The 20,704-nt window shown below is 37.0% G+C and overlaps 1 protein-coding gene across 10 annotated transcripts in view; it reads right to left on the reverse strand.

The window, feature by feature from the left end:
• TAOK3 (TAO kinase 3) overlaps nt 1–20,704 on the reverse strand; it is a 204,627-nt gene that overhangs the window by 69,810 nt on the left and 114,113 nt on the right. For 9 of the 10 annotated variants that reach the window (XM_032241112.1, XM_032241137.1, XM_032241144.1 and 6 more), the window contains 5 exons: nt 20,337–20,438; nt 16,679–16,724; nt 14,947–15,043; nt 12,478–12,591; nt 10,917–11,008 (listed from right to left, as the gene is read on the reverse strand). In XM_032241112.1, coding sequence (XP_032097003.1) covers nt 10,917–11,008; nt 12,478–12,591; nt 14,947–15,043; nt 16,679–16,724; nt 20,337–20,438 — 451 coding nt within the window. Of the gene's footprint in view, nt 1–10,916; nt 11,009–12,477; nt 12,592–14,946; nt 15,044–16,678; nt 16,725–20,336; nt 20,439–20,704 lie in introns of those variants that run through there. The other variant, XM_032241169.1, reaches the window with a different exon arrangement.

Here is a 20,704-nt window from a genome sequence, read left to right on the forward strand (position 1 = left end):
CCTCCCTCCCTTCCTTCCTTCCTTCCTTCCTTCCTTCCTTCCTTCCTCTCTGTGTCTGTCTGTCTCTCTCTCTCTCTCTCTCTTGTTCAAGCCATCCTTCCACCTCACTTTCCCTAGTAGCTGGGACTACAAGCACACATCAGCATGCGTGGCCTATTTTTTAAAGGTTTTTGTAGAGATGAGGTCTCACTATATTGCCCAAGCTGGTCTCAAACCCCTAGGCTCAAGTGATCCTCCCACCTTAGCCTCTGAAAGTGCTGGGATTAGAGGCATGAGTCACTGTGCCCAGCCTAATTATTTAATATGTGACCTCTTTGCCAAACTTCATGAGGGCAGGAGCAATGTCTACTATGTTCATCTCTGCATTCTCAGTGCTGAGAATAGCACCTGGTACACAGCAGGTGCCCCCAAATACTTTTAAATAAACAAATGGAGATGAGGCAAATTAAGCACAGAATAAACTGTCAACAATGACTGAGAAGACTAAGACTTGGGGCTCATGACAGATACTACATGATGGCTTCACCCACTATTAGAAGGACTAGAAACCTCCCACTTACTGGCAAACAGTTAAAAAAAAAAAAAATCCAAGCTTCTCAGAAGAGCTCTGAGTTGCAAAGGTGAAACAGCAAAACAGCAGGGAAAGGAGACTAAAGAAAGAAAAAAAAAAAAAAAACAAATTTAAGAAGAAAAGGATGAAAGAATAAAGACAAAAATAAAACTCAATGCAATAAAAGGCAGAGGTTGGATTTGAAGCAGGAATGAGAAGGCCTGTAAGTAGCACTCATTCTGCCCATGAACAAGCAGGAAAAATGGCTGACCATGTGATGGTAGAAGAATAACTCTAATAGAGAAACACATGGCTAAAGGTACTCTACTCATAGGACAGCTCTATGGTCTGGGAAACATTCTCTGAGTATTAGCTTCAAGTGATCTCATCTATGTTCAAGTCTTTGCTAGATGTAATACATAAATCTTCTGAGCAATGGTGACAAGGCTCACCGCTGAGCCAGAATACTACAGAGCAAGGGCTGGCAAACGATTGCCCATGGTCCAAATTCAGCTCTCAGCCTGCTTTTGTAAGTTTACTGGAACACAGCCATGCCTGTTCATTAATGTATTGTCTATGACTGCTTTCACGCTCCAATGGCAAAGTTTAGTTATGACAGACACTGAATGGCCTCTGAAGCCTAAAGTGCTTATTATCTGTTCCTTCACAGAAAGTTTGTCAGTACTTATTGTAGAATATAGCAGTTTGTTTTTTCTTTTATCTTATCTTTTTTTTTTTGAGACAAGAGTTTCCTCTGTTGCCCAGGCTAGAGTGCAGTGGTATGATCTGGGCTCACTGCAACATCTGCCTCCCAGGTCCAAGAGATTCTCTTGTCTCAGCCTCCCAAGTAGCTGGGATTTCAGGTGCTTGCCACCATGCCCAGCTAATTTTTGTATTTTTAGTGGAGATGGAGTTACTTCATGTTGGCAAGGCTGATCTCAAACTCCTGACCTTAGGTGATCCACCCACCTCGGCCTCCCAAAGTGCTGGGATTACAGGTGTGAGCCATCGCGCCCAGCCAAATATAGTAGTTTGAATAGAGCTTCTTCTACATATGCAGCAGAACAGGAATTAGGAGTGCTTTTGAAGTCACCTTGTGATATGAAATACATATATTCTTAAATGAAAGGAAAAAGGTAGAAGCATAAAAATGCTGAGCTAACTATATTAAAAGAAGAAAATAGTAGTTTTCCTTTAACTTAGAGACAATCATCAAGTCTGTGTATAATCTATCTCTGTTATGTAAGATCAAGGTTCAGGAAGGTCAGTTCAATCAAGTTTCTGGATATTGCTCTGCTTGGTAAAGATTATACTAAATTAAAGTACCTACGTGTATGTTTATTGCAGCCCAATTCACAATTGGAAAGATATGGAATCAACCTAAGTGTCCACTGACCAATGAGTAAATAAAGAAAATGTGGTATATGTACACCATAGAGTACTACTCATACAGAAAAAGGAATGAAATAATGTCTTTTGGAGTAACTTGAATGAGCTGGAGGCCATTATTCTAAGAGAAGTCAGGATTGGAAAACCAAACACCAATATGTTCTCACTTATAAGTAGAGCTAAGCTATGAATATGCAAAGGCATTCAGAGTAATATAATGGAATTTGGAGACTCAGAAGAGGAAGGGTAGGAGGAGGTGTGAAATAAAAGACTATGTATTGGATAAAATGTACACTACTTAGGTGACAGGTGCACTATATAATTCATCCATGTAACCAGAAACCACCTGTACTCCAAAAGCTATTGAAATAAAAAAATTTAAAAAACAAAATAAAATAAATCAGAGTGTCTACTGGGTTTAATTTTACTAAGGAAAATCAAAGAATATGCCTACCTTTAGATAAACACAACCTAAAAAGGCATAAGGTTTCTTATTCTTTTTTTTTTTTTTGAGACAGTCTTGCTTTGTCACCCAGGCTGGAGTGCAGTGGTACAATATTGGCTCACTGCAACCTCTGCCTCCTGAGTTCAAGCAATTTTCCTGCCTCAGCCTCTCAAGTAGCTGCGACTACAGGTGTGTGTCACCACACCTGACTAATTTTTACATTTTTAATAGAGACAGGGTTTTGCCATGTTGGCCAGGCTGCTGTAGAACTCCTGACCTCAAGTGATCTGCCCACTTTGATCTCCTATAGTGCTGGAATAACAGGCATGAGCCACCGTGCCCAGCCCATAAGGTTTCTTATGAACAAATATGGTTGACAACCATAATAACTAATGATAACAAAATAATTGGTACCATTTATTGAATTCCTACTATATGTTAGGCACTCACTGCCTTAGGCATGTTATATATGAGATTCATAATTCTCACAATAGCTTGGCAAGATAGGTATTATTTTTCTAATTTCCCAACTGAAGAAACTGAGATTCAGCTGGGCTAAATAATGAAATCAAGTCACAGTGTTTACACTGAAATCTCAACCCAATCCTGTGAGACTCAAGGCCTGTGTTCTTTCTACTAGGCCATGGCACCTCTTCAATAACTCTGTACATGTTAAGATAAATAGTACTAGTATTTCAAAACGAAAAGAAAAAGCTTTAGAAGACTAACTATAACCCCTTGTTCCCAAAAATGATTACGGTATTCATTTATTAACAGATACACTATAAGGGGCTAATGTAGAAGAAGAAAATTCCAGGCAGAGAAACTATAACATTTATGTTTGTGTTTTGTTTTTTCCTAGAGAACTTATTTCTGGACACAATCCATTCCCTGAAAAATGTCGATGGACTGTTTGCCAGTTTCTACCATAACTTTTGCTGGTGAACTAAATGCCTGTAGTTTAAACAGAAGAGAACCAAGATTAACTTTTCTTAAATATAATCCTGAAAATTAAAGTATTTGGTGACTCTATGATTTCAACCTCCAAGAGTTTTAACTAGTTCTTTCAACAGGAGATCAATTTAGTAAAAGTTTCTAAAAAACAGACTTAACCACTTAGGAGTGGTAGCATTTGATCTTTAGGAAAGAGAGACAGTGCCAGTAACATTGTCATCATCCTGCTTTCTGATGCCATCTCAGCAATTCAACTTCTAGATTAGGGTGTTTCAAAAAAAATACACTATTATAGAAGAGATAGATACCATAAAAAAGGGATAATAAGCTATTATGTAAGAGATAGATATCTTAACAAAAGGCAGGACTATCCACAACTTTCCATGTAATTTCGATATTAAAAGTACAACTTAGGCCAGGTGCGGTGGCTCACGCCTGTAATCCCAGCAGTTTGGGAGGCCAAGGCAGGTGGATCACCAGAGGTCAGAAGGTGGAGACCAGCCTGGCTAACATGGTGGAACTCCATCTCTACTAAAAATACAAAAATTAGCTGGGTGTGGTGGTGGGCGCCTGTAATCCCAGCTACTTGGGAGGCTGAGGCAGGAGAATCGCTTCAGTCCAGGAGGTGGGGGTTGCAGTGAGTCGAGATTGCCCCACAACACTCCAGCCTGGGCGACAAGAGTAAGACTCCCATCTCAAAAAAAAAAAAAAAAAAGAAAAAAAGTACAACTTAAAAGTATACTACTTGTATTAATGGTTACAATTTCATTATACCCCAAACATACAAAAAAATAGAAAAATCATTCCTTAGGGTATATCTAAAACAGTTTAACCTTTGTCTTGCATGTAAAAAAAAATCCTTCTATTACTTGTTCATTGACAATATTAATGCTAGGGAGATGAAAATGTATAGTAAGGCTGTCAAAGAGGTACCTGTATGATTTATTACATTATGGATATAACAATTTTTAAGTAACTGTTGATGCTGAGAAGTTAAATGTCCTTGGTAATAATTTTATTTTGTGAACATTTACTGAGCATCTACTATCACATTTCTCTGAATCTGAGATGTCATTGACAGTAAGGTGTATTTAATATTCACCCCTATTTTATAATAACAGAAAAAATGCTGTCAATTATAAGAGGCCGTTACCTATAAAATACTTCCTACTTTAAAAAATTTATTTCCGGCCAGGCACGGTGGCTCACATCTGTAATCCCAGCACTGTGGGAGGCTGAGGTGGGCGGATCACCTGAGGTCAGGAGTTCAAGACCAGCCTGACCAACATGGGGAAACCCTGTCTCTACTAAAAAAAAATACAAAATTAGCCGGGTGTGGTGGCACATGCCTGTAATTCCAGCTACTTGGGAGGCTGAGGCAGGAGAATCGCTTGAACTCGGGAAGTGGAGGTTGCGGAGAGCCAGGATTGCACCATTGCACTACAGCCTGGGCAACAAGAGTGAAACTCCACCCCCCAAAAATTTATTTCCTTGTTTTTGACAAAATTGTATGTATTTAAGGTATACACTGTGATGTTTTGATGTTCACATACATTGTGAAGTGATAATTACAATTAACCTGTCCATCGCTTCATATAGTTACTATTTTTTGTTGTTGTGAGAACATTTAACATCATTTACTCTCTTAGCAATTTCAAGTTTCAGTGCATTTTACCATGTTGCCTCCTAGTGTTAAAGAGATGTTAAAATGGGCTAGGCACAGTGGCTCGAGCTTGTAATACCAGCACTTTGGGAGGCCGAGGTGGGTGGATCATTTGAGGTCAGGAGTTTGAGATGAGCCTGATCAACATGGTGAAACTCTAACTCTACTGAAAATACAAAAATTAACCAGGCGTGGTGGCAGGTGCCTGTGGTCCCAACTATTTGAGAGGCTGAGGCAGGAGAATCACTTGAACCCGGGAGGCAGAGGTTGCAGTGGGCCGAGATTGTACCACTGCATTCCAGCCTGGGCAACAGAGCAAGTCTCCATTCTCAAAAAAAAAAAAAAAGAGAGATGTTAAAATGTAGATTAAAAATCTGAATGAAATGCCCTATAACCTGGGATTATTATGATAATGTTTAACATTTGCTGGGCACATGCTATATACCAGATGCCATAAGAAGCATTTTAAATCCATATTTTCATCTAACCCAATCACCACATGGCAGAAAATCTTTTTATGTTAATTTTACATAGTTGAGGCCAGGTGTGGAGGCTCACCCTTGTAATCTGAGCACTTTGGGAGGCAGAGGCAGGTGGTGTACTTGAGCCCAGGAGCTCAAGACCAGTAGTCTGGACAATATGGCGAAACCCCGTCTCTACTAAAAATACAAAAATTACTGGACGTGATGGCCCATGCCTGAATTCCAGTGACTTGGAAGGCTGAGGCACAAGAATCTCTTGCACCTGGAAGGCAGAGGTTGCAGTGAGCCAAGATTGTGGTACTGCACTCCAGCCTGGGTGACAGAGTGAGAGTCAAAAAAAAAAAAAAAAAAAAAAAGAAAAAGACAAAAGAAAAAAAAATTGGCAGGCATGGTGGCTTACACCAGTAATCCTAGTACTTTGGGAGGTTGAGGCTGAGGCAGGTGGATCATGAGGTCAAGAGATGGAGACCATCCTGGCCAACATGGTGAAACCCTGTCTCTATTAAAAATATAAAAATTTAGCTGGGAGTCGTCTCATGTGCCTGTAGTCCCAGCTACTCAGGAGGCTGAGGTCGGAGAATTGCTTGAACCCTCCAGGCGAAGGTTGCAGTGAGCCGAGATTGGGCCACTGTGCTTCAAGTTGGCAACAGAGTGTGATTCTATCTCAAAAAAAAAAAAAAAAAGATTTTACAGACTTGGAGATAATTTGACCAAAGTCAGACAACTACAAAATGGTGCAAGCAGAATAAGAACTGAGGTTTATCTGACTGCAAAGTCTATGCTCTTTAGCACAATTTGATACTATCACCTATCAATTTGTAGAAATAGCTGTTTTAGAGAATCAGACAATTTGGGAGAAGGCTACTTTGTCCTTTAATTCAGTAAATCATGTCTTTATAAAATGCAAAGTTAGGTTGATATAGAGAGCATGTAGTTATACATATTTCAATTCATTTTTATAAGAATGTAAAATCAGAAAGCACATATAAGGGGCTGTCCTAAGAGAGGAAGTACTAAGGTATCTCCTGGGATCTGTACCTGTGTCCAATGTCAAATTACTGTTGACATTTGAGTCATTTACATCTAGACGGTACAAAATGTGATGTGCTGATGATCTTGAATCATCATAAAAGGGTATACGTAGTTTGTTTCATTAAAGAAGATTGGAAAGGGCAGAATCCATGTCACATTTCAGAAAGATTTTGGTAAGAAAAAATCTTGTTAAAACCATGAGCAAGCACTAACTGTAAAGTTCAACGCAGGTGGCATATTCTCTTAAAGGGTCGTAACTGAAGAGTTGCTACTATGGTCTCAGTGTTATAAATAAAATTTGGTTTATTTTAATAAAATATCACTTATTTTATATTTTACTTATAAAATATAATAGTAGCAACTCCTCAGTTATGACCCTTTAGAGGTACTATGACCTCTAAAAGAAGCATAATTTTACATGGCCTAAAATATAAGTTACAAAAACCAAAAAATAATCCTATATATGAATACAATTAGCTCTTACTGAGCACTTGCTATATACCAGGCATTATGTTAGTTAAATACTTTACCTAAGTTATCTTATTGAAGCCTGTAGAAATCTATGATATATGCACTGCTATTTTTACTTAGATGAGAAACTGGGGATTAGGGAAGTTAACAAAATCATCCGATTTCACACAGCCAGAATCAACATGTTACACAGCTCAGGGAGGTATCATTTGCATCCTAAACTATGTGAATGCCTGATGGAATTAGGTTGCAGCCATACACAGTTGTCCTGCCAGCTAAGTGCTGGTAAAGCCAAGATTCATATCCAGGGTGTTTAATTCTAAAACTTACTCCATACTGCTAACTCTATGCTATGCACAGAGTAGTTTCCCCCCCAAAAGATTGTATATTTATTTCTAATTTTTGAAAAGTTGAATTATTCAATATTTAAAATATGTAAAATTTTGCAGAATATTATAACAAACATCTATCACTTAGATTTATTATAATTTTGTCATATTTATTTCATTCTTTTTCTTCCAAAAAAAAATAAGAAAGTAGGCCTGACACGGTGACTCACACCTGCAATCCCAGCACTTTGGGCGGCCAAGGCGGGCAGATCATGAGGTCAGGAGATCGAGTTCATCCTGGCCAACGTGGTGAAACCCTGTCTCTAATTAAAAAAATACAAAAAAATAAGCTGGGCAGTGATGGCGCACACCTGTAGTTCCAGCTACTTGGGAGGCTGGGGCAGGAGAACTGCTTGCAACCAGGAGGTGTAGATTGCAGTGAGCCAAGGGCGCGCCACTAAACTATAGCCTGGGTGACAGCACGAGACTCTGTCTCAAAAAAAAAACAGAAAAAGAAAGTAGATAAAGCTCTATTTGCCTTCCTTTCTCCAGAAAGTTTACTGTTCTAGAATTATATCTTTACAACTGTGTTCTTATGTTTTCTTAGTAAAGATGTACCTTTTTTTTTTTTTTTGAGATGGAGTTTCACTCTTCTTGCCCAGGCTGGAGTGCAATGGTACGATCTTGGCTCACTGCAACCTCTGCCTTCTGGGTTCAAGCAATTCTCCTGTCTCAGCCTCCCAAGTAGCTGGGATTACAGGCATGCACCACCACGTCTGGCTAATTTTTGTATTTTTAGTAGAGACGCGGTTTTGCCATGTTGGTCAGGCTGATCTCAAACGCTTGACCTCAGGTGATCCACCTGCCTTGGCCTCCCAAAGTGCTGGGATTATAGGTGTGAGCCACTGCGCCTGGCCAGTATATAGTTTTAATAATATATAAAAGAACTTATAAAATTTTCATAACTGGCATCATACTGTACCTGTGCTTTTGTAATTTTATTTGTTCATTAAATATTCAACATTATGATTTTGAGATTTATCCATGACGATACATGTAGATCTAGTTGATTCTTAACTGTTATATAGTATTCCATAATTTATTTATACATTTTTTTTGGATAAAAATTTAGGTTATTTCTACCTTTTCTGGCTACTAGAAAGCAATTGCACCCTTGTATACATTTTCCAGTGTGTACGCATACGGAATTCTTGTTTCCTTAGCAGCTTCTCCAAATTCATTATTCGCAGACTTGACACCCTTGCCAATCTCATAAATGCCAAATTTTTTTCAAATTGCATTTTTCTGATTACTAACAAGGCTGAGTGTCTTTGGATGTTTGTTGTCCATTTAGGTTTCCTCTTCAATGAATTGCTTAATGATATTCTTTTTATTTTTATTTGAGACAGGGTCTTACACCCATCACCCAGGCTGGAGTGTAATGGAGTGATCATGGCTCACTGCAGTCTTGACTTCTGGGTTCAGGTGATTCTCCTATCTCAGCTTCACTTAATCATAGCCTTTACCCATATTTCTACTGGTTGTTTGGGCTTTTTTTTTTTTTTTTGAGGCGGAGTTTTGCTCTTGTTGCCCAGGCTGGAGTGCAGTGGAACGATCTCGGCTCACCACAACCTCTGTCTCGCAGGTTCAAACAATTCTCCTGCCTCAACCTCCCGAGTAGCTGGGTTTACAGGCATGCGCCACCATGCCCGGCTAATTTTTTTATTTTTAGTAGAGACAAGGTTATTCTATTTTGGTCAGGCTGGTCTTGAACTCCTGACCTCAGGTGCTCTGCCTGCCTCAGCCTCCCAAAGTGCTGGGGTTACAGGTGTGAGCCACTGTGCCTGGCACATAGTGCTTATTATATGCCAGGCCATGTTCTAAGCACATTATAGATATTAATTAATTTATATTAATATTATAGATATTAATTTATATTAATATTATAATAATTAATTATAGATATTAATTAATTAATCTTCATAACAACCCCAGAAAGTGGGTACTACCATTATTTCTATTTTACAGATGAGGAAACTGAGGCATTGGGGCTTCTCCTAAATGTTTTAAAGTTTTGCTTTTTACTTTTGGACATTTAACCAATCTGAAATTTATTTTTGTGTATGATATAGCTAGGAATCCACTTTTAATTTTATCATATAATTAATTAATTTCTCAGTATTATTTATCAAATGAGCCATTCTTTCCCCATGATCTGTAATGGCTTCTCTGTCTTTTACTAAAATCTGACTCATAATACAGTTTCCTAGTCTGTTCTCTTAGATACTAGTCTTTCCCTGCACCAATACTGTATGGATTTAATGATCATGGTATAGATTTGCGGTAGTGATTCTTCTGTCCAAATTCTATTTCTTCAAAGTTGTTTTAGCTAATTTTGGTCCTATGACTTTTTTAAAAACTGATTTTTTAAAAGTTTAACATTTTAAATTTAAAATTAATGAAAATATCTAGATAAAGGCAGTATTATGCTGTAGCTAGCTCATACTGGCTTTGGAAAGACCATTGTGTGCCTCTTTCCCCAGTTTCACATTGAGTGAAGAGCACTGGCTATAGCAGGAGTATTTACACCATGGAAATTGGCAAGGCTACAAATCAAGACCTTTCCCCTCTCCATAGGAGATTCATCTGTTAACTTTACCAGTATACCACTGGATAGAGGTTAAATTTAAGATATATTAAAATTCAAAATATACAACCAAAGGAGAGATTCTATGGCACTTTAGATAATTTTAGATAACTGCAACAATATCTGGGGAATAACTTCAGGGCTGAGGTATCCTCTAACACAAAGTTTTCTTCACAGTTGTGCTCTACATGGGTCAAATATAGTTTTAGAGTCAGATCCCTGATAAACTTTCTATTACTTTTTCAGGTTTCCCTAATACAAGTTGTAGTATAAATTAAGATAATGGAAACTCCCATAAAGGTAGGACATATATTATCATTCATAGAATGGAGAATGGATATTTTTCATATATTACTATGTACTATTTTGTATTCTATTTGTTAACTGCCATATCTGCTTCAACTCCTTTAATTAAATTAATAGCATGTGGCTGTGCATGGTGTCTCACACCTGTAATTCCAGAGCTTTGGGAGGTCAAGGCAGGCAGATCTCTTGAGGTCAGGAATTTGAGACCAGCCTGGCCAACACAGAAAAACTCCATCTCTACTAAAGAAAAATACAAAAATTAGCCAGGCATGGTGGCAGGTGCCTGTAATCCCAGGTACTCAGGATGCTAAAGCAGGAAAATTGCTTGAACCTGGGAGGCGGAGGTTGCAATGAGCTGAGATCACACCACTGCACACCAGCTTGACAGAGCAAGACTCTGTCTCAAAAAAAAAAAAAAAAAAAAAAATTAATAACGTGAAAATGTAGCAGAGAGAAAGCAATCTTCTATATTATGAAAGAGCATAAAAAATATATAATAAACTCACATTGCCTACCACACATATACTAGTAACTCAGTAAATAGCCAGATGAATAACTCCTAATCATAAGTGATTCTTAAAAATACAATGAAAGTTCATCTGCAAAATACAATTTTAAAAAATACAGTGAAAACAACTCTTTACTCACCCAACTCAATACAAGTGATGCCAAGTGACCAAATATCAACTTTTCCATCATATTGTCCTTCATCCATAGCTAAGATCACCTCTGGAGCCATCCTACCAAACATAAGGTACAAAATTCAAGTTGTAGATTAAAAACAAAATTTCTCCAGTAAAGTAATTGAATGAAATAGCTCTTCTTAAGGGTATTCTGAAATTTTATCTGATATAGGTATTATTTCCTTACACAAATAATTTTGAAAAACACTTCAAAATATAATATACTTGGTGATTTACATGACACAACACATTATTTTCAATAAAGACTGGCTCCACTCCTTACTGTTGGTTTGATCTTAGGTAAGTTTCTTAACCTATCTGTACATCAGTTTCTTCACCTGTAAAATGGAGAGAATTCTCATAGCAACTTTACAGAAATCTGTAAAGAATTAATATACATAAAATACTTAAATAAATGATTACTTTGGAACAGCTGATTATATTGCTTTACATAGTTCCAAAAAGTATTTTTCATATTGTTTTAAGTAATTAAATAAAGCAGAAAATACTTTTTTTTTTTTTTTGAGACAGATTCTCATTTTGTAGCCCAGGCTGGGGTGCACTGGTGCCATCTTGGCTCACTGTAGCCTCTGCCTCTCGGGTTCAAGTGATTCTCATGCCTCAGCCTCCCAAGTAGCTGGGATTACAGGCATGTACCACCACATCTGGCTATATTGTTTTAAAATAATTAAACAACATGAAAAATACTTTATAGAACCATATCAAGTGATATAATCAGCTGTTCCAAAGATACTAAAACTTACAAAACAAAAACAAAACCCAGGTTGTGGTAATGGATGTTACTTTACTTGTTTGTCCATAATGCAGCTTCATTAGGAAGGCAGGGGCCCTATCCATTTAATATGCCTTGAAAAGAACTGTGCTCTATTATGATGTGTAATCAGTTGCTTGGTAAATGTTATTTGGTGATAGAAAAAAATTTCAAAGACTAGCTGATTTTTTTTTAGTAGGCAAGTAATTTTGCAGAGATCTAAGTCACTTTGTAAGGCATAGTGAAATTCCAACATACCTATGAAAGGAAGGAAAAGAATATGGAACAAAAAAAAGGGTGAAAAACTCTGAGACAGACTGACAAGCTAGGTAACCTTTCAGAGAACTCAACAAGGACAAGAACTTGGATTTCTTTCACTGAAAGGTACCATCTCTGCTTGTTGGCTAGTCAGGCAAAAGGAGCTGCCTTGTCCTTATGTGGAGGCTTTGCCTCGAGAGAAAAGTTCAAAAGAAACTGCAAATGAAATCGAAAACCTGAGCTTGTAAGCGAGTTGATAATCCTGCTCAGTTTACACACAGTGACACCAACCTTAATTGCACAATTTAAAGTCACTGTAAATTTTATACTAAGCCAGAGTGTTTCTTTTTATGCCAGTGGGTTTTCCATCCTTCTCAAATAAAATCTTGTTTTGAGGGACATTGGTAAGACACTGTCACAAAACCAAGCCAAACCAGTACCATGAATTCATGTATGCATATTTTAAAACTATGTCATACTTCCTAATTCTACATACCAGTAAGGTGTGCCCACGAAGGAGTTGGCAGGAGAAGCCATTGAGGCAGACCCAAAATCAGCTAGTTTTACCTGACCTGGTTCTGTTAGAAGAATATTTCCTGCTTTAATATCCCTATAGGAAAAAATAAAAGGGTTAGAAAATTACTTTTCAATTTTCATTATGGAATAGGTCAGAGCATGCAATTAATAAGACAAAAAGTTTATTAAAAAAAAAAAAACAAAAAACACCTTGCTCAGATAGCCAGAAGGAGATTCAGTAATTACTGCATGTTGTAAGGGGGCCCAGATTCCTGGGTGTACTTGCAGGTAGGTCATAGTAATTACTTAAAGGTACAGCTTTCTTCAGAGGGAGGGAATACAATGAGACAAAAGGCAGACATGGCAGACAAGGAAACCTATTCAGCTGCTACCCTTATAAAGGCATATTCTTAAAGGCCAAATCTAGTTATCAATAGTTTTCCCTGTGCTGAGAAAGTTGGTGCCAATTGTAACTGCTTTTACAAATTATGTGACATTTTTGGAGCCTAAACAATTCTGTATTGACTACCTACCAATAAACTTCAACTACACACATACCTTTTCTTTCTTGCCTGTGACCCTTTACTCTGCCTTTAATTGTAACTGCAACTCTAAGGCATTTGAGATACATGTTATATAGAAGGTGTTATTTTAAAAATAACTCTGTACAGTAAAAAGAAGACCCTGAAAGATCAAAACAAACACAGATTAGGGGTTAGGAAATGGCATTTCTACTGTATTACTACAAAGAATTGCATGTGGTTACTACTAAAGTTAGTAGATGAATTATAGAGCAAAATGTTTTAAAAATATAATTTAAAAATTCATTCTTCAGTATGGTAACTTAGAATGAGAAGGTGTGGATGTATTCCTTATTCTTTTTAAAAAAGGCATGAAGTGTAATGAGCACTAGAAACCATGAATTGGAAGTTGATGGTCAGTGAAAAGGTAAAACAGAGACGAGGAAAATTTATGTCAAGCTGAAAATGGTAAGGTTCAAATACTTCAAAATAACTTTTATAAAAACTTCCCTTGAAAATTCAGTTTCCTTCCTCATGGTGACAGTAGGCACTGGCACACAGAACTAAAAAAACATGCATTATTTACTTTTCTTCACAACAGAAAAATATATTTTCTTTACCTATCTTCAGTGAGGAGGCTGAACTACCTTTTAAATTGAAACAATAAAAATATGAAACATGGTATTTAGTTTTAAATTTAAAAAACATTCTTTATAAGTTTTTTGTCTCTTCGACAAATAATTTCACATACTAAAGAAGATAAAGTATATAATACAGACTAAAACATTAAGTTACTGTGCAGATTAAGGTAATAACGGCACAAAAAAACTGAACTGTGGCTTTAAATGAGAGCAGGCAAAACCATCACAAGCAAGTTGGCAGCAGTATTAACACCTTGGTACCAAAGACATATATTTTAAAAAAGTTGTCAGATCCATAGACATTATGATAATTTTATGTAATCAGCATTTATTAACATGATTAGGTTCACTCTTTGTCCTTAATTCCCAGCAGGATTTTGGTCTGCCTATCTTGAGGAAGTTCTGCTTTTGTGGTACCCGTAAGTGGTCATGGCTACGCTGGGGTGATTAAAACAGGAGCAAAAGAGGAACCATGACCTAATAGTTTCACTTCTTCCTAGTAAATGCCAGTTGTTTTCTTTCATTTGTGAGCCATCTCAGATTCTTTATGCCTACCTAAAATGTCACTACTCTTCTCCCCATTCATTAATGTAGCTGCACTAAAAGTTCATCATTGAGCAAAGGAAAGATTGGTAACATCTTTCTCTAGAAGTTAACGGAGGGAGGGAGGTTGCAGGGAGGAGAGTGGTGTTGTGGTAGAGAAAATACAAGGTAGAAAAAAGCCCTAGAACAGAAGTCAAGAAAGTTGAGTTTCAATCCTTAATATATTGCTCAAATTCTGTGAAGCTCTCGGCAAGTTAAGTCTCTTCACCTGCCAAAATACAGTAAAGATAATATCTTCCTAAGTATCCATATGAACTGTAAGAATGCGAAATATTTCAAAGTTATAAAATAGCATATATTTATCTAAGACTAGCTTGCTATTTATAATAGGAAAGGGACAATAACTCTGCTAAGAGATAAATGTATTCAAGGAAGGTTAAGTTTCTTTTCTTCCTGACGTAGTATCTAAAGATTGCTGGGCCCTTTTACAGATTTCCCTGTAACACTCAGCCTGGAGAATAGTTACGTACTGAACAAAGATGATATAATTCTGGATACATAGGAGAGAATAGGAGATACAAGCTAAATTCTGGCAGCTTTACTCCTCATATCCAGAAGCAGCAATCTATTTGCTTCCCATGAATGTTTAGCCAACCTAAAAACTGGAGTATGCACTAATTGTCAAGGTTCCTGGAATAGACAGTCCTGTAACTGAAATGAAATATAACTGGTCTCTAATCTTACCTATGGATCAATGCATGAGAATGTAGGTAGGCTAGTCCATGCAAGGCTCCATGAGTAATGGCAGCGATCTCTACTTCCTGTAGTGGTTTTTTATGAACTGAGGAAGGAAAAAATAAAAGTCAGCAGATGATCAGTTTCATTCTTCATTTTATTATTTTATACAACTATACCAGACTGAGTTACATACTTTCTTACATGACAATTTGGGAACACATTCACCTAAATATATAGGATACAGATCTTCTATAGAAGAGATAAGTGATCAGGTAACAGGAAACCCAAGCACATAAACAGAAATGAGCCTTCAAAACAAAAAAAGCCTGATATTGCTTAAATGATGCAGTTAATTTACTTGTCAGTTGCAAGCCAAGTCACACTGATTCCAATTAACCAGTCCCTTCCAACATTTTAAATGTCTGGAGTGGTCTAGGTTACATTATTCTCCCCTGCCACAAAGCCATCTTTAATTACTCCTTCAAACTACAGATTTTCATTATTTGTGAAAGCAGCTAATAAGCAATTTCTATTCAGAAATCAACAGTTGTGTCTAAACAACAACAAAAAAAACCAACCAAACAAAAAAAAGAAATCAACAGTGATTTAATTTTTTTTTTTTTTTTGAGACAGGGGTCTCACTCTGTTACCCAGACTGGAGTGCAGTGTTGCGATCAAAGCTCACTGCAGCCTTGAAATTCTGGGCTCTAGTGATCCTCCTATCTCAGACTCCTAAGTAGCTGGTATTTTTATTTTTTATTTTTGAGATGGAGTTTCGCTCATTGCCTAGGCTGGAGTGCAATGGCATGGTCTCGGCTCACTGCAACCGCCGCCTCCTGGGTTCAGGCGATTCTCCTGCCTCAGCCTCCCGAGTAGCTGAGATTACAGGCATCTGCCACCAGGCCTGGCAAATTTTGTATTTTTCATAGAGATGGGGTTTCTCCATCTTGGTCAGGCTGTTTTCGGACAGTAGCTGATATTACAGGTGTGAGCTTCCATGCCTGGCTCAAGATATTTTTTTAACGTAAATTTTTTTTTTTTTTTTTTGAGACAGAGTTTTGCTCTTGTTACCCAGGCTGGAGTGCAATGGCGCGATCTCAGCTCACCGCAACCTCCGCCTCCTAGGTTCAGGCAATTCTCCTGCCTCAGCCTCCTGAGTAGCTGGGATTACAGGCACGCGCCACCATGCCCAGCTGATTTTTTGTATTTTTTTTTGTAGAGACGGGGTTTCACCATGTTGACCAGGATGGTCTCGATCTCTTAACCTCATGATCCACCCACCTCGGCCTCCCAAAGTGCTGGGATTACAGGCGTGAGCTACAGCGCCCGGCCTTAACGTAAATTTTTAACACAGCCTCTGGTTATAGCAGCATCTGTAGAGAGGAACCGGGTCAGTCAAGATTTCTGAAAGGGTTTATTATCAATGTAATATGAGAATATCCACCTCTCTTTCACATATACCCATGAATATGTTTTTGGCTACACATACCATATCACATTAGCCAAACATTTTGGTAGTACCTGCCCTGGATGGGTGATGAACTAAAACAGGAAAAAGACTGCTAACATCACTCAGACACTTTCACTGGCATTGAAGAGATGAAGTGTGCATAGCTTATCCACACAACCCTAATGTCCAAGCCATCATTCAATTAGACTGCCCAAACTACTCTTCAGCATGGCAGTAGATAACATTCTGATCAACGTAAAGCCGAGAGTATAATTCCTTCTTTCTTACCTTCTAATAAATCAGACGCTGAGCCTAAGCAATATTCCATCACCAACTGTAAGAGATTAAAATAATATTCAGAATAATGAAAGTTAATTTAAAAAAACTGCTGAAACCAACTAATCGACCAACCAAGGAACTAAGAATACTAGGTGAATAAATGTTCTTACTTACCTGAACTTGGAGTGAATTTTGGTCATCTGGCACTAATTGATTTTTATAATTTTCATCATCTCAGTTTTTATTATTTCTTGCTTGGAATTGTCCTAAAGATTATTGGGGGACTAGATATAGAAATATTTACTATACATGGTGAAACCAAGATTGCCAATTTATTTATTAACTCCTTCACTACTTTATTTCAAAAAGGACTCAGGAGACTAGGTTGTACTATAAATTTGTAACTTAGAAAGTGGCAAACAAATACATGAGCCAGTAAAATCTATACTGGGGTTATACCAGTTAAATAAAATAAGCCAATAAGTAGTAAATTCCTTTTCTTCTTACTTTATATTATAATACTATTGATAGGCTGGGTGTAGTAGCTCACGCCTGTAATCCCAACATTTTAGGAGGCTGAGGCAGGCATATTACTTGAGGCCAGGAGTTTGAGACCAGCCTAGTCAACATGGGAAACCCCATCTCTACTAAAAATACAAAAAATTAGCTGGGCGTGGTGGCTTGCATCTGTTGTCCCAGCTACTTGGGAAGCTAAGGCCAGAGAATCGCTGGAACTCAAGAGGTGGATGCTATTGATAGTTATTGGGTTTGCCATCTGGGGAGGCTTTCTAAAAGCAAAAATGAGAAACCTGTTTCTTTACTCTTATCCTAGATTTTTTAGGTGTCCAAGACTATTGATTTATAATCAAAGTCAAAAGTATTTTTTAGGGCTTAGCAACGAATCTCCACACACACATGCAAGCATCCACACTCCTACAAATTATTATTTTGTTATTTAAAAGAGTAGTACATGCTCATTATGAAATATAAATTTCCTATAATCAACCAGATGTAACCAATATCAACATATTAGTTCCTTTCATTAAAAAAATTAATGTGAAAATATATTTGTATGTATTATGTGCCTTGCATTACTGAGGTAATTTAGAATACAAGAATTCTAGAAGTTAAAAATTTAGAAACTATTATACTTTTATTGTTATATATTTTAAATATCAATATATCAATATCAAGATATATAACATGAATATATTAATATTGTAAATATAAGTATACTATGTCTATATAATATAGAATATAATTACATTAGATATAACATACTTATAAGAGTTATATATTATATATAATAATGTCATATGTTATAGTTTTATAGTTATATATTTAAATACTATGTACCTTGCATTTCTGGAATAATTTAGAACAATATGAGAGGTTCAGAAGTTTAAAATTTAAACACCTTATTATACTTTTCTGCTTGACATTAAAAACAAACAGATTCAGAAACATTAATCTTATTTCTTATTATAAAATGGAAGATTTCACATAAGTAAATGTTATAATGAACACTAGCCTTTATGTCCCCTACTTTTTCTTTCTTTTTTTTTTTTTTAGAGATGGAGTTTCACCTTGTTGGTCAGGAGGCTGGTTTCAAACTCCTGACCTCATGATCCACCCACCTCAGCCTCCCAAAGTGCTGGCATTACAGGCATGAGCCACTGTGCCCAGCCTACTTTTTCTTTAGTCAATTTTCAAGAAAGTATTTCAAAATTTTATCACATAAATTTCTAATTTTTAAAAGTAACTGAATATGCATATGTAACTTCCTTAAACCGAGCATATGAAATATGAATATAGAACTTTAAAACTGAATAGAATTAATATGTTTATAGTTGCATTATATTTTTTAAATTACATGTTTAAAAACTCAGCATTTTTGTCACAAATATTTTTTCCCCTATTATTCTATAACACAAAGGCACCTGAGCTGGTTGTTTGCTCCTGACACTAAATGGCTCTAGCTGCTCTGCCTTTAAATTATTAGGTCTGCTTTCTAGCTTCCCTGACTTTCCATATGGTCAAATTATTCTTATGCCTGTTTGTATGCATGTCTCTAAGAGCTCAGTTCCTTAGAGCTCCTTCTAATTGGTCTATCAAGTCAATTGTAGACAGAAACCGGGTAGCCAAGCTTATTAACAGTCTATATAACCTAAGAGTAAACGGGCTTCAAGTAAGAGTATGGAGGATTTTCTGAAGACTTAAAACACATGAGATTTTAGCACTTGGATTTTGTAACATTTATTCTGCCTGTTTGAAATCCCTTTCCTGACAAGGCAGCTGAGATTGCTAGATAACGGATTTCTAGATAATGAGATACTTATTTGATTAATTTCTTATTTTCGGAATGGAAGCAATAGTTCTACATATCTCAAGAGTTTCTTGAACAGAAATGTGTATGTTTAATACACTGTTTGATAGTCTATTTGGGAACAAAAATTCCATTCCCTAATTAGAGTTCACATACAGGAAAGGACTTGGTACCCGGTAACCAATAAATGCTAGTTAAATTGGAGTTTAAGTAGGAATGTGGAATTTGATAAATTAGAAAGGATAACATTTTCATGCCCTAAATGTACCTAATGTGCTAACATAAAATCAGAAATACAACCATATAAAAATATACTAAGGGCCGAGCACAATGGCACATGCCTGTAATCCCAGCATTTTGGGAAGCTGAAATGGGTGGATCACTTGAGGTCAAGAGTTCTAGATCAGCTTGACCAACACGGTGCAACCCCATCTCTACTAAAAATACAAAAAATTAGCTGGGTGTGGTGGTGTGTGCCTATAGTCCCAGCTACTCGGGAGGCTGAGGTTCAAGAATGACTTGAATCTGGGAGGCAGAGGTTGCAGTGAGTAGAGATGGTGCCACTGCACTCCAACTGGGCAACAAGAGTAAAATTCTATCTCAAACACACACACACACACACACACACACACACACACACACACACACACATCTCACACTAAGGTGACAGAGTGGAAGAAAAGTCTTTTTTTTGATCTTATGGTAAAAGTCACACAGCGATGAAAACATCAAGCACAATTCCAAATATTGGGGAACTGGAGTGGAGGATAAGAAATGACAAAGATAAAAATTCTAGGATGAGAATATAAGGCGGTGCCTTTTACTTTTACAAATAAATAATTATAAAATGATGTCAGCCAGGTGTGGTGGCTCAGGCCTGTAATCCCAGCACTTTGGGAGGCCGAGGCGGGAGGATCACAAGGTCAGGAGATCAAGACCATCCTGGCCAACATGGTGAAACCCCGTCTCTACTCAGAAGGCTTTGGCAGGGGAATTGCTTGAACCCGGGAGGCGGAGGTGGCATTGAGCTGAGATTGTGCCACTGCACTTCAGTCTGGTGACACAGCAAGACTCCATCTCAAAAAAAAAAAAAAAAGATGTCAACTTTTCACAATCTCTTTTTGAGTGCTTATAGAATGGAATTTCCAATAGGCTAAATATCACTTAATCTTACGGAATGTATGCCATATGACACACTAAGGTATTAACAAATGTTAATAAACACTGATAACAAAAGTTAAATGGAACAGAAATGGGACTAATAATTTTACAGATCAAAGAGATAATAGAAAAAGAAGAAAAAAAAGCAGTAGTAAAAGAAATAGAGGTCCTTTGACTTACCCAAGCAGTGTGCTCTTTCAAGTAACAGCCTTTGTACTCAATGGTATTAGGATGCTTCAACTGTCGTAAAAATTTAACTTCCTTAAGAATATCTTGCCATTTCTATTGAAGTCAGAAAGGAAACATTTTCATTTTCAAACTGAAAATAGTATTTCCTATCAAGTATATATACATAATACTATTTATATTATTGTAAATGAACATGAAGTAAATGTTTAATAAATGAAGAATCTATTTAAACTTACTATTTCTCTCTTTTTTTTTTTTTTTTAAATCGAGATGGAATCTTGATCTGTTACCTAGGCTAGAGTGCAGTGGCACAATCTTGGCTCACCGTAACCTCACCCCCAGCGTCGGGCAATTCAATT

The sequence above is a fragment of the Sapajus apella genome, unplaced genomic scaffold (genome assembly GCF_009761245.1).
Source record: "Sapajus apella isolate SASKATOON/1434 unplaced genomic scaffold, GSC_monkey_1.0 scaffold2, whole genome shotgun sequence".
NCBI lineage: Eukaryota > Metazoa > Chordata > Mammalia > Primates > Cebidae > Sapajus > Sapajus apella.